Raw genomic sequence first — 12,590 nt, 5'->3', positions numbered from 1 at the left:
TGTGACCGCCTCCTCCGGGCACATTTTCTAAACTGAGTTTGGTAGGAGGGGCATAGAGGGAGGAGCCAGCCCACACTATTAAACTCTTAAAGTGCCAGTTACTCCCAAAGGACCCATCTATACCCCATGGTACTAAATGGACTCAAGCATCCTCTAGGACGTAAGAGAAAGTGGAGTATAACCTAGCAGATGATGATGATGGTTACAGGGTATTATATGGTGTATTGCATGTAAAATATCTTGTTCCACACCTACTCTGCTGTAGCAGTATACCTTATATAAGGGTGAGTAACACATGTACAGGCTTACCAGCGTATGAGCACACACATAAAGGAATGCTACCTTACCAATGCTTCCAGGAGTAACGTTAGGAGACATTTCTCTGATCCATCAGCTCATATGACTGATGTTATTGTTCATCTAGAATCTCCAATTCATACGATATGTTCCCCATCCATTGTTTTACATTGGTGCTGACATAGGACTTGGCGAGTGACTACATCTCCATTTATACTTCATGGTTAGTTACCAGGGTAAGAGAGAGATATATCTAAGTCTTATTATAATATTACATTTTGTTATTGTGAGTGTTCTCAGGAGGGTGGACACAATGATAGTCTGAGACACAATATTATAAAGCCTTCATTAAAAGTTATGTTTTATTATACACACACATTTACAATTAAGTGTCCCAGAGAGTCGTCTTCTCCTATTGTTTCCAAGATTAATATTGTTACAGAAAATGTCACATTTCCATTATGTATTTTATTTCCAGCAGATGGACACACCAGCAGGAATATCTCAGAAGGAGATCTAATGTTAATCCCGGATTGTGACATAAAAGATAATGACAGAAGACAGGATTCTCCAGGAGCTAACCCCATTACCCCAATTATACATCCAGCCCTATCAGCTGATCCCTCTGATCCTGGGAAATGTTCTCCTGATCACTCTGATATTGGTGCATCTGTTACAGCTCTGGCAGTAGATACAGTGTTTCCGTGTTCTATAGATGCCAAATGTTTTACACAGAACACAAAACCTATTAACTCACACACAGGTAAGGCAGGTGGAAGGCCACTGATATGTTCAGAGTGTGGGAAATGTTTTACATACAAATCACAACTTGTTATACATCAGAGAAGTCACACAGGTGAGAAGCCATTTTCTTGCTCTGATTGTGGGAAATCTTATTTAACTAAATCACATCTTGTTATACATAACAGAAGTCACACAGGTGAGAAACCATTTTCTTGCTCTGAGTGCGGAAAATGTTTTGCACACAAATTACAACTTGTTACCCATCAGCAAAGTCACACAGGTAAGAAGGCATTTCCATGTTCTGAGTGTGGGAAATGTTTTGCACACAAATCAGTTCTTGTTAGACATAACAGAACTCACACAGGTGAGAAGCCATTTCCATGTTCTGAGTGTGGGAAATGTTTTGCACAGAAATCACATCTTCTTAGACATCAGAGAAATCATACAGGTGAGAAGCCATTTTCTTGCTCTGAGTGCGGGAAAAGTTTTACCTGGAAATCCAAACTTGTTATACATCAGAGAAGTCACACAGGTGAGAAGCCATTTTCTTGCTCTGAGTGCGGGAAATGTTTTACACAAAAATCACAACTTGTTACCCATCAGCAAAGTCACACAGGTGAGAAGCCATTTCCATGTTCTGAGTGTGGGAAATGTTTTACATGGAAATCACAACTTGTTACACATCAGCAAAGTCACACAGGTGAGAAGCCATTCTTATGTTCTGAGTGTGGGAAATGTTTTGCACACAAATCAGCTCTTGTTATACATCACAGAAGTCACACAGGTGAGAATCTGTTTTCTTGCTCTGAGTGTGGGAAATGTTGTTTAAGTAAATCACATCTTGTTATACATCAGAGAAGTCACACAGGTGAGAAGCCATTTCCATGTTCTGAATGTGAGAAATGTTGTGTAAGTAAATCACAACTTGTTATACATCTGCGCAATCACACAGGTGAGAAGCCTTTTCCATGTTCTGAGTGTGGGAAATGTTTTGCATGGAAATCAGATCTTGTTATACATCACAGAAGTCACACAGCTGAGAAGCCATTTTCTTGCTCTGAGTGCGGGAAATGTTTTACACACAAATCATGACTTGTTACCCATCAGCAAAGTCACACAGGTGAGAAGGCATTTCCATGTTCTGAGTGTGGGAAAGGTTTTGCACACAAATCACATCTTGTTAGACATCAGCAAAGTCACACAGGTGAGAAGCCATTTTCTTGCTCTGAGTGTGGAAAATGTTTTACACGGAAATCTCATCTTGTTAGACATCAGAGAACTCACACAGGTTAGAGGCAATTTCTATATTTTGAGAAATAAATCATCTCTTGTTGCACACAATAGACATTACTCAGGCGAGTAACCATTTTAATCTTCTGGAGTATACTCATCATTGCCATGCGTTGTTCTACAAGGTTCTTATCCTATCTCCTATGCTTTTTGCAATATACATGTTACCACTGGGTGAAATAATCAGATGTCATACCCTCATCTACCACTCCTATACAGATGACCTGTCTTTGCTCTAGGTACTGAGAACCCAGTACCAATCCTAAATGGTTGTCTAGCTGAGCTCCAGGTGTGGGTAATGCCAGTTAACTGAGATTCAGTCCTGGTGAAACAGGTCCTTATGATAGAAGCTCACCAACAAAGAGCAGGGCTACAGCTCAGCTTTGCAAACCAACCAGACTTACGCTTGGGGTTCAGAGTTACAAAATGCTGATCATGTGCGGAATCTTGGTGTCCTGGATGGTGGAGTGACACTTAGACATTAGTATCTGCCACAATCAGATCCTCATCTGAGGAGCATAGCCAGACTCCAGCACTTTATTCCCTCAGAAGATCTACCTACAGTCATCCATGTACTTGTATCATCACACATAGACTACTGCAATGTCCTCTACCTGGGTCTCCCAGCAAAAGAATTGCACCGCTTGTAGCTTGTACAGAATGCAGCAGCCAGGCTGTTACCTAACCAGCCCATTCCAGCCACATAACACCCATTCTCTGCTCCCTTCACCAGCTGCCTGTAAGATGGTTACTGTATTACATAATCTTACTGGCTATCCCAGCCCTACATGACCAGGGTCCATGGTAGCAGAAGCAGCTTCTGCCTCCTTACTGCCTTGCTTTCTTACTTCCACCTGCAGGTGAAGGACTGTTACCAGCAGTACCAAAAATCCCCAAGCAGTACTGAGAGGTCAGGGGGAAGACAGGGTGGTGGAACTAGTGTTGTAGCAGGGGCTGCCGGAGGCAGTGTCTGTGAGAATCTTATTCTCAAGCAGCGCTAAGGTGTCAGAGGGGAGACAGTGGTGGCAGTAGTAGGGGGAGGCGGGGCGGGTGGCAGTTGGGGGAGATGGGGCGGTGGCAGTAGCAGGGAGAGATGGGGCAGTGACAGTAGTGGGGGAGATGGTGATGACAGTAGTGGGGGAGACAGGGCAGTAGGGGGAGGCAGGGTGGATGCAGTTGTGGGGGAGAGACAGGGCAGTGGCAGTAGTGGGGGGTAGACAGGGCAGTGGCAGTATTGGGAGAGACAGGACGGTGGCAGTAGTGGGGGAGATAGGGCGGGTAGCAGTAGTGGGGGGAGGCAGGGTGGGTGGCAGTTGGTGTAGACGGGGCTGTGGCAGTAGTGGGTGAGACGGCAGTGGCACTAGTGGGGGAGACAGGGCGGGTGGCACTAGTGGGGGAGACAGGGCGGGTGGCAGTAGTGGGGGGAGACAATGCGGTGGCAGTAGTGGAAGGAGACAGGGTGGTGGCAGTAGTGGGGGGAGATGGGGCTGGTGGCAGTAGTGAGGAGGAGATGGCGGGTGACAGTAGTGGAAGGAGATGGGGCGGGTGGCAGTAGTGGTGGGAGGCAGGGTGGGGGGGCATACAGGACGGGTGGCAGTAGTGGGGGGGATACAGGGTGGTGGCAGTAGTGGGGGGCCAGATGGCAATAGTGGGGGAAGACAGGGCGGGTGATAGTAGGGGGGGAGACAGGGCAGGTGGCAGTAATGGAGGGAGACGGTGGTGGCGGTAGTGGGGGGAGAAAGGGCAGATGGCCGCAGTACAGTACCAGGGGATGTTGGAGGCAGTAAAGAGGTGTATGGGTCCCGCACAGAATCAGTTAATAATTAGACTTAATGATGATTATGCTTCCTTATTTCTAATTAATCCCTTGTATGTGTTACTGTTATTTGCTGTGTCAGCCTTTATGTGTGTTCTGTGTAATAATCCTGAAAGTAGTGCTGCTACCGATCTCATATCCTTTGTAGTAACTTGGAAAAGATGAGATATGAGGTGCACTCTGGAAGCTTATAAGGGGTTAATCAGAGATGAACGCAGATGTGACACCATGCAGCCACTGGAAAATGACACCGGCCTGCCCGCGTTCACCCCCCACAGACCCAACCGCAATGTGTGTGTCTGCGTGGCCGCTGCGCATGTGCATTTTGTCACCAACAGCAAACTGCTGCGGGCCGCTATTGCGGCTGGGTCTGAATGACCCCCATACGCTTTTGGCTCCTGATATGTATCTGTTTTACTTACCTGCAATGCTATAATGTAACTTGAATTGTTTCTGTGCTTTAAAGGATATTTTATCCATGTTGTGCAGTGTAAAGTATTTTTTAAATGTAAAATATGGAGAAATCTGTGTATTAAAGATATGAAATAAAGTTGTTTAAAAACAAAAGATTTCCGTTGAGTCTTTTTATGCGTCTGTGTATTATCTTATTTCCAGATAATTATCGCTATGGTGACAGAAACAATTTCCTGTTAATGTGTCACTTGTATTGTTACTTTTGTGTCCAGCGAGTGGGCTCGGAAATGTTATCCTTTTCCTCGCAGCCCCAGTTGCTGGAGAAAATTAAGGAGGAGCTGTTGACGGGTCACGTTCCGCTTGAGCTGACAATTTTCTCACCAGCAGGTCTTTCCACCTCTGCAGACTTGTGTCCAGGAAGAGAGATACAACATAGGCTTTAAACCTAGAATCGAGCACGGTGGCCAAAATGTAGTGCTCTGATTTCAACAGATTGACCACCCTTGAATCCTGGCAAAGCGAATGAAGGGCTCCATCCACAAGTATTTCCAGGGAAGACGTTAAGTCTGAGGGACTATGCACAGGCCCAAAAGATAATTGTTTTATGATCCTTCTATGTATGAACCAACCGATAGAGGGAATAATCCGAAAGTGTTAATACCAAAGATTAGCTAATCTGGTTGGAGGTGCGTCATTAAGCAAATTGCAATGACTGGTTAGGGGATTTAGAATAAAATGCTAGTGGGTTTATGTCTAAAGAAGCCTTAATGTGTGGCACACTCTTTTTTTTCTTTATGTTTCATGAATAAATGAAAACATAACTTTTATTATTTTTATTTAAGATAGATTTTTCAATAGGCATAACATAAGGAAATTGATTTAGATAAAAATTATTGTTTTTTTGCGCTAGATAAACAGTTAAAAAATGCAGCATATACACTTCAGAAAAATCCACTAATTTTCCATACACCAAATACTACAAGAAATTAAGTGTACTAATTGCGCAAATTCTGTTTGTATGGTTACATATAATAAATGAACATTACTTCCCTTCTCTTTCTTTGTGGGGAGAGCAATAACTTCTCAGGTATCACCACATATTGAAATATTTAGACTGAAAAAGATAATACACACAATAGTGTAGACATCCAATTCAAAAACAATAAAAATGTTATTTACACGCCGCACTCACAATGCATTGAAGGGAGGTAGATGTTTCTGCTGGATTCTTTTAATATCCTGTGCTTTGCTGAAACAAATAAAGCAATAGTGCAGACTCCCACTTAAAGGAAAGAAGTTTAATAAAAATGCACTCACAAACAAGTTTTAAAAGCATGTAATATCACTGGTGTTAGAGATGACTGTATACTCATCAATCCAAAAGGCCCACAGAGTTCCGGATACTCCTAGAATTAGTCCCAGTCCTATGCCTCTATTCACCAGGTTAGAAATAGCCACACCGCTTAATGCATTTACAACCCTGCTGGGTTCTTCCTCAGAAGCGTTTGTGGCTAAACAACAGAATGTTACATTTATACTCATCCAATTTACCCCCATAATATCCGTCAGCTGTGTCCAATAGTGCACCTCCTCCCATTTCCGCATCCAAAAATCGCGGGGAGAGGTGGTGACATAACCATCCTCCAATAGGAGCATATCTTTCCCACTCCCACCGCCGCTGACGGCGGGCAGGAAGTGACGTCATGCGTGCCATCTGGTCTAATGCTTCCATGTGCCGAGGTTTCCACTGAACAAGTACTTCCTGTTCCCGTCGTCAATGGAAATGGACGGGATATGACGTGGCGAACATCTTTCAAGGTCCCCCGGCGTCATTCTTATACGGAAGTATGCGTTCCATGTCTACACATGGGGTCCAAATCGGCACCATGTTTATTAAATAAGTCCGTTCCCATTCAAAAAGAAAAGTTCTTTTATGCAATCGCCCATTGATAGTTTTCCATTATTAGTCCCATAGATATGCAAAACCAAAGGAAAGATATAAATAATGTTAGTACTATGATATTAAAATACATAGATGATTAATTTTATACATGATACAAAAATATAAATAAATAAATAAAATTACGAATACATATACACGGATGAGGGCATAGGAATGAATATAAATATCAATATATCAAAAACACTTTAAAAATCACTTTAAAAATCACTTCATCTCAAAATCGGTATTTAATCCTTTAGATTGCAGAGTACTTAATTTAATAATCCATTTCAGCTCATTCTCCGCTAATCTACTTTCTATATCTTTAGACCGCCATGTTCTATTCCCCAGAACCTTTTTCAAAATATTCTTTCTTATCATGTTGAATTTTAAAATGGGCTGAAAGAGAAAGTGTTTCCAGCCCTTTCCGAATGTTAAACACATGTTCTGCGAGACGGGTCTTTAGATTTCTGCTTGTCCTACCTACATAGATCAACCCACATGCACATTCTATGCCGTATATGACATTTTTTGATTGACACGTAATAAAATTATTAATTCTGTACGTGTCATTATTAACCATGAATTCAGTGATTTTACTGGGCTTACTCTTAACCGTCCTACACATCAGACACTGGCCACATCTATGGAACCCCTTCGTTCTGATGCTGGGTCTCGTATTGTCATCTATCACACTCCTTACTAGTTTATCCTTCAATGATGACGCTTTCCTATAGATGAAAGTAGGTCTATCAGGTATCTCTTTTCCTATAACTGGATCTTTCTGTAATAAATACCAATTCTTTCTAAAAATTCTTTCAATATCTTTGTGCAGCGGATTATACTGGCTGATAAAAGACCACTTAATGTTATGATTCCAGTACTCCTGACCGGAGGAGATCTCATGGCAATGGTCAGAGTACTGGAAGGGAATGCTGATTACGGGAGCAGGAAAGCCTAGTAACCCCTGGCGCCCTAACTCCGTTGTCTCGCCCATGTTGTCAGAAATCCCCTGCGAGACTATGGTTGCTTGAGCCCATGGCAGCCGCGTTTGAAGGGCGGATTATGTCTGCCCAACTCCGATGCCCCCTCAGGTCTTAATGGGAGACAAAGGGAAATCCGAGACAGGGTGATAACAAGGGGCCCTCTGACTGAACAACCAGGCCAGGGGCTACAAGCTAACAAACAAACCAGAAGTATGTGCGGAAAAACCGCCAGGGAAAAGGACAACCAAAATCCACTAGTCCGTTACTCCTACCCAGCACCGCTGGATACCAGAGTGGATCTGTGGGAGCGGAATCCTCCGCAAAAGCTCCGAAACACAAATAATAAATAGTAAGCGGTCAAGCCGCAACACACGGCTACGCCGCGACTCACGAACACCATTGGATGTTAAAAGGTGCTCGGTCAGGACTCCAGGAACTGATGACAACTTCCGAGTACAGGACAACTGAGGACAGGAACGACCGGATACAGCAGGACTGGAACACTCTCTGCAAACAGACACAGCATACAGGAAGCTATTACCGGCGTCTGTGAGAAGCCCAGGAAGTGTATTTAACAGGGAGTCCTCCAATCAGCTGTTTGGAGGCTGACTGGATTAGATGCCATACAGCTGCCAAGCTGCATGGCCAGGAAAACAGATATCTAATTAATTCAATTGAACCCAGCAACGGGGAAACGCAGTCCGCAAGTGGCGTCCCCGTTGCTAGGGTCCGTGCGGCTCCGTGCGCCCGGCGTATAGCGTTGCCAGGGAGCCGGCGGCTGAACGTGCACGGCGTCCCTGGTTGCTAGGCGCCGGGCCGCAGCGACGAGCGGACCCCGGCGCCTAACAGTACCCCCCCCTTGAGGAGGGGTCAAGGAACCCCTAAAGCCAGGTTTCCGAGGAAATTCCCGAAAAAATGCCCTCTTGAGCCTCGGGGCATGGAGATCCTTATCCAGGACCCAAGACCTTTCTTCTGGACCATAGCCTCTCCAGTGTACCAGAAAATAAAGCCGACCCCGGGACAATTTGGAATCGAGAACCTTCTCCACCAAGAACTCCTGATGACCCTGTACATCTACTGGTGATTTCCCCTGAGAGATCTTCCGAGGAAATCTACTGGAAGAAACGTATGGTTTCAACAAGGAGCAATGGAACGTATTTCCGATCCGGAGAGCTCTTGGTAAACGTAACCGGAAAGCAACTGGATTGATTTTTTTTATAATATGAAATGGTCCAATAAATTTGGGGCCCAATCTAGCTGAGGTTTGTCGAAGTTTAATGTTACGAGTCGACAACCATACCCTATCTCCCACCTTAAAAGTGCAAGGCCGCCGGAGCCTGTCAGAAAAAATTTTCTCTCGAAATGCCGCTTTTCTGAGAGCAAGGTGCACTTTTCTCCAAATGAGTCTGAGATGAGAGGTTAAGGTTAGCGAGGAGACAGAGGAATGTTGAAAAAAAGAATTAGCTCTGGGGTGAAAACCAAAAACTGAAAAGAATGGAGACACATTGGTGGAGGAATGACAGGAATTGTTGTAAGCAAACTCCGCCAAAGGAAGAAACTCGGACCAATCATTCTGGAGTTTGGCTGAGTACAAACACAAATACTGTTTTAATGATTGATTAACTCGCTCGGTCTGCCCGTTGGATTGGGGCTGGTAGCCGGACGTTAAAGACAATTTCATCTTTAATGAGGCACAAAAAGACTTCCAAAATTGTGCAATGAATTGTGGACCCCGATCAGAAACAATATCAGTGGGTAACCCATGGAGTCTGAAAACATGGCAGAGAAACAAAACTGACAATCCCTGGGCAGATGGCAGTCGGGGAAGAGCAATGAAATGGGCCATCTTGCTAAAACGGTCCACTACTACCCATATGACTCGGAATCCGGCTGACAGAGGGAGGTCTACCACAAAATCCATGGAAATATGAGACCATGGCCTGAGAGGAACATTTAAGGGCATAAGTTGCCCGATAGGCAAGGAACGGGGAACTTTATGCTGTGCACAGACCTGACAAGAAAAAACAAACTCCTTAATGTCTTTAGAAAGACCAGGCCACCATACTGAGCAGGAGACTAATTCCAAAGTCTTAGAGATCCCCGGATGCACGGCAACTTTGCTATCATGAAACTCAGTCAAAACAGTAGCTCTCAAAAACTCAGGGACATAAAGACGACCAGCAGGAGTATTTCCAGGAGCTTGATGTTGAAGCTGCTTTAACTGGGTAAATAAATCTTGTGTGAGGCCTGCCCGAATGACTGAAGACGGAAGTATGGGAGTAACAGGACTGTTATTATGAACTGGAAGAAAACTGCGTGACAGGGCATCCGCCTTGGTATTCTTGGAACCTGGCCTGAAGGTGATAATAAACTTGAAACGAGTAAAAAATAAAGCCCAACGAGCCTGCCGGGCATTCAGCCGTTTAGCTGATTCGATGTACTGAAGATTTTTGTGGTCAGTCAATACTGAAATGGTATGTGTTGCTCCCTCAAGCCAATGCCTCCAATCCTCGAAAGCCCATTTAATAGCCAGTAACTCCCGGTTACCAACATCGTAGTTGGATTCAGCGGATGAGAATTTCCTGGACATAAAGGCACAAGGATGTAATTCTAGAGAGTCCGGATCCTTCTGAGACAGGATAGCCCCCACTCCAACCTCCGAGGCATCAACCTCAACAATGAAGGGCAATTCTGGGTTGGGATGTCTGAGGACTGGGGCTGAGACGAAAGCTTGTTTCAAGGCCTGAAAGGATAACTCAGCTTCACGTGACCAGTTGGTTGGATCCGCTCCCTTCTTAGTCAGTGCCACAATGGGAGCAACCAGGTCGGAAAAAGAATGAATAAATCTTCTATAATAATTCGCAAACCCTAAAAAGCGCTGAATTGCTTTTAAGTTGGTGGGTTGCGCCCAACTAAGGATGGCTTGGAGCTTCTTTGGTTCCATACAGAATCCCCAAGGGGAAATAATGTACCCTAAAAAGGATACCTCCGTGACATGAAACTCACACTTCTCCAGCTTGGCATATAGGTGATTTTCACGTAATTTTTGAAGAACCTGACGCACCTGGGTAACATGTTGTTCAATAGAGTCAGAATAGATCAAGATATCGTCTAAGTAAACGACCACGAATCTTCCAAGAAAATCACGGAGCACATCGTTAATGAGATCCTGGAAAACTGCCGGAGCGTTAGACAAGCCGAACGGCATCACCAGATACTCGTAGTGACCCGACTGAGTACTGAACGCCGTTTTCCACTCATCTCCTGACTTGATTCGGATGAGGTTATACGCTCCCCTCAGGTCAATCTTAGAAAAAATCACAGCCGAACGTAGCTGATCAAAGAGGACAGAAATCAGCGGCAGAGGGTAAGTATTTTTAACTGAGATCTTATTCAAGGCTCTAAAGTCAATGCAAGGTCTGAGTGATCCACCTTTCTTCTCCACAAAGAAGAAGCCTGCACTTAAAGGGGATTTAGATGGCCTGATGAATCCTTTCCCTAGGCTCTCTTTAACATACTCATTCATGGCCACAGTTTCTGGTCCGGACAATGCATATAACCTTCCCTTTGGCAATGTGGCACCAGGAATTAGCTCAATAGCACAATCATAAGGCCGATGGGGAGGCAGAATGTCCGCATTGCCCTTGGAAAATACATCAACAAAGTCCTGGTATTCCACGGGAATGGGTTCGGGAATGGCAGCAGCTATTCTGACGGGAAACGTAATACATTCCTTATTACAGATGGTACCCCATTGTGAGATCTCCCCCGACTGCCAATCAATGATGGGATTATGAAAGGCCAGCCAAGGGTGACCCAGAACCATTGGAACTGCTGGGCAATGGGTAAGGAAAAATTCAATCTTTTCGGAATGAAGAGCTCCTACCGTAAGTAGTACAGGGGGTGTACAGAGGGAAATAACCCCATTGGACAAGGGACTCCCATCTAAACCATGCATGGTGATACACCTACCCAAGGTTAACTGAGGAATACCTAAGGCCTTGGCCCACGTTAAGTCCATAAAGTTCCCTGCAGCTCCACTGTCAACAAAAGCCGACACCGAAGAACAGAGGCTGCCAAAGGAAACTTTAGCTGGGACTAACAGGGAATTATTCGAGGAGATAAGCTGCAGACCAAAGTGAACCCCCTCACAATTCACTTGGTCGAGGCGTTTCCCGATTACGGGCAAAATGTCCCTTACCCCCACAGTACAAACAAAGACCAGAATTTTGCCTTCTGGTTCTTTCTTCTGGAGACAGCTTGGAGAGACCCATCTGCATGGGCTCCTCTATGTCCTCAGGAATGGAAAAAACACAAGGAGTAGACCTGACAGGTGCTCCTTTTTCAGCCCTCCGCTCTCTGAGACGACGATCAATCTTAATAGAAAGCTCCATGAGTTTATCGAGAGTCTCAGGAGCGGGATACTGAAGGAGACTGTCTTTTATAGACTCAGATAAGCCGAGGCGAAACTGACTGCGCAGGGCTGGGTCATTCCAGCCACAGTCGTTCGACCAACGGTGAAACTCCGTACAATAAACCTCTGCAGGATTCCTACCCTGTCTGAGAGCACGTAACTGACTCTCGGCGGATGCCTCTCTATCAGGGTCATCATACAAAAGCCCTAAAGACCCCAGAAAGGCATCTACTGATAACAATGCCGGATCCTCTGCTTTTAAACCAAAAGCCCAGGTCTGGGGATCCCCCTGGAGCAAAGAAATAATAATGCCGACCCGCTGAGATTCAGTACCTGAGGAGATTGGTCTTAAACGAAAATAAAGTTTACAGGACTCTTTAAAATTAAAAAACTGCTTCCTATCACCAGAAAAACGGTCAGGCAAGTGCATTTTCGGTTCAGGGACTACCCTCGGGGAAGTTCGTAAAAGATCTTCCTGCGACTTCACCCGAAGGGAAAGATCCTGAACCATTTGAGTAAGTTCTTGAATCTGGCTAACTAGAAGCTGGCCAGGATTTGGCCCTAAACCAATGGGATTCATGAGGCCGACAAATCTTACCAAACTGAATAAGGGAAAAAATCAAACCCTGTTTAATTTTAAGTTTTGGTTCGGCCGGTAATAATGTTATGATTCCAGTACTTCTGACC

General features: G+C 44.7%; 1 protein-coding gene across 3 annotated transcripts in view; it reads left to right on the top strand.

Moving 5' to 3' along the window:
* The window catches only part of LOC134983803 (oocyte zinc finger protein XlCOF22-like), a 38,748-nt gene extending 35,387 nt beyond the window's left edge, over positions 1-3,361 (top strand). For 2 of the 3 annotated variants that reach the window (XM_063949431.1, XM_063949432.1), the window contains exon 6: positions 776-3,361. In XM_063949431.1, the coding sequence (XP_063805501.1) occupies positions 776-2,133 (1,358 nt within the window). In that variant the 3' untranslated portion in view covers positions 2,134-3,361. The remainder of the gene's footprint in view (positions 1-775) is intronic. The other variant, XM_063949433.1, reaches the window with a different exon arrangement.
* Positions 3,362-12,590: the final 9,229 nt, after the last annotated feature.

This window comes from Pseudophryne corroboree, assembly GCF_028390025.1.
Source record: "Pseudophryne corroboree isolate aPseCor3 chromosome 3 unlocalized genomic scaffold, aPseCor3.hap2 SUPER_3_unloc_25, whole genome shotgun sequence".
Taxonomy (NCBI): Eukaryota; Metazoa; Chordata; class Amphibia; order Anura; family Myobatrachidae; genus Pseudophryne; species Pseudophryne corroboree.
Note: the sequence above shows the minus strand (reverse complement) of the source record. Positions and strands in the feature narration are given on the sequence as shown.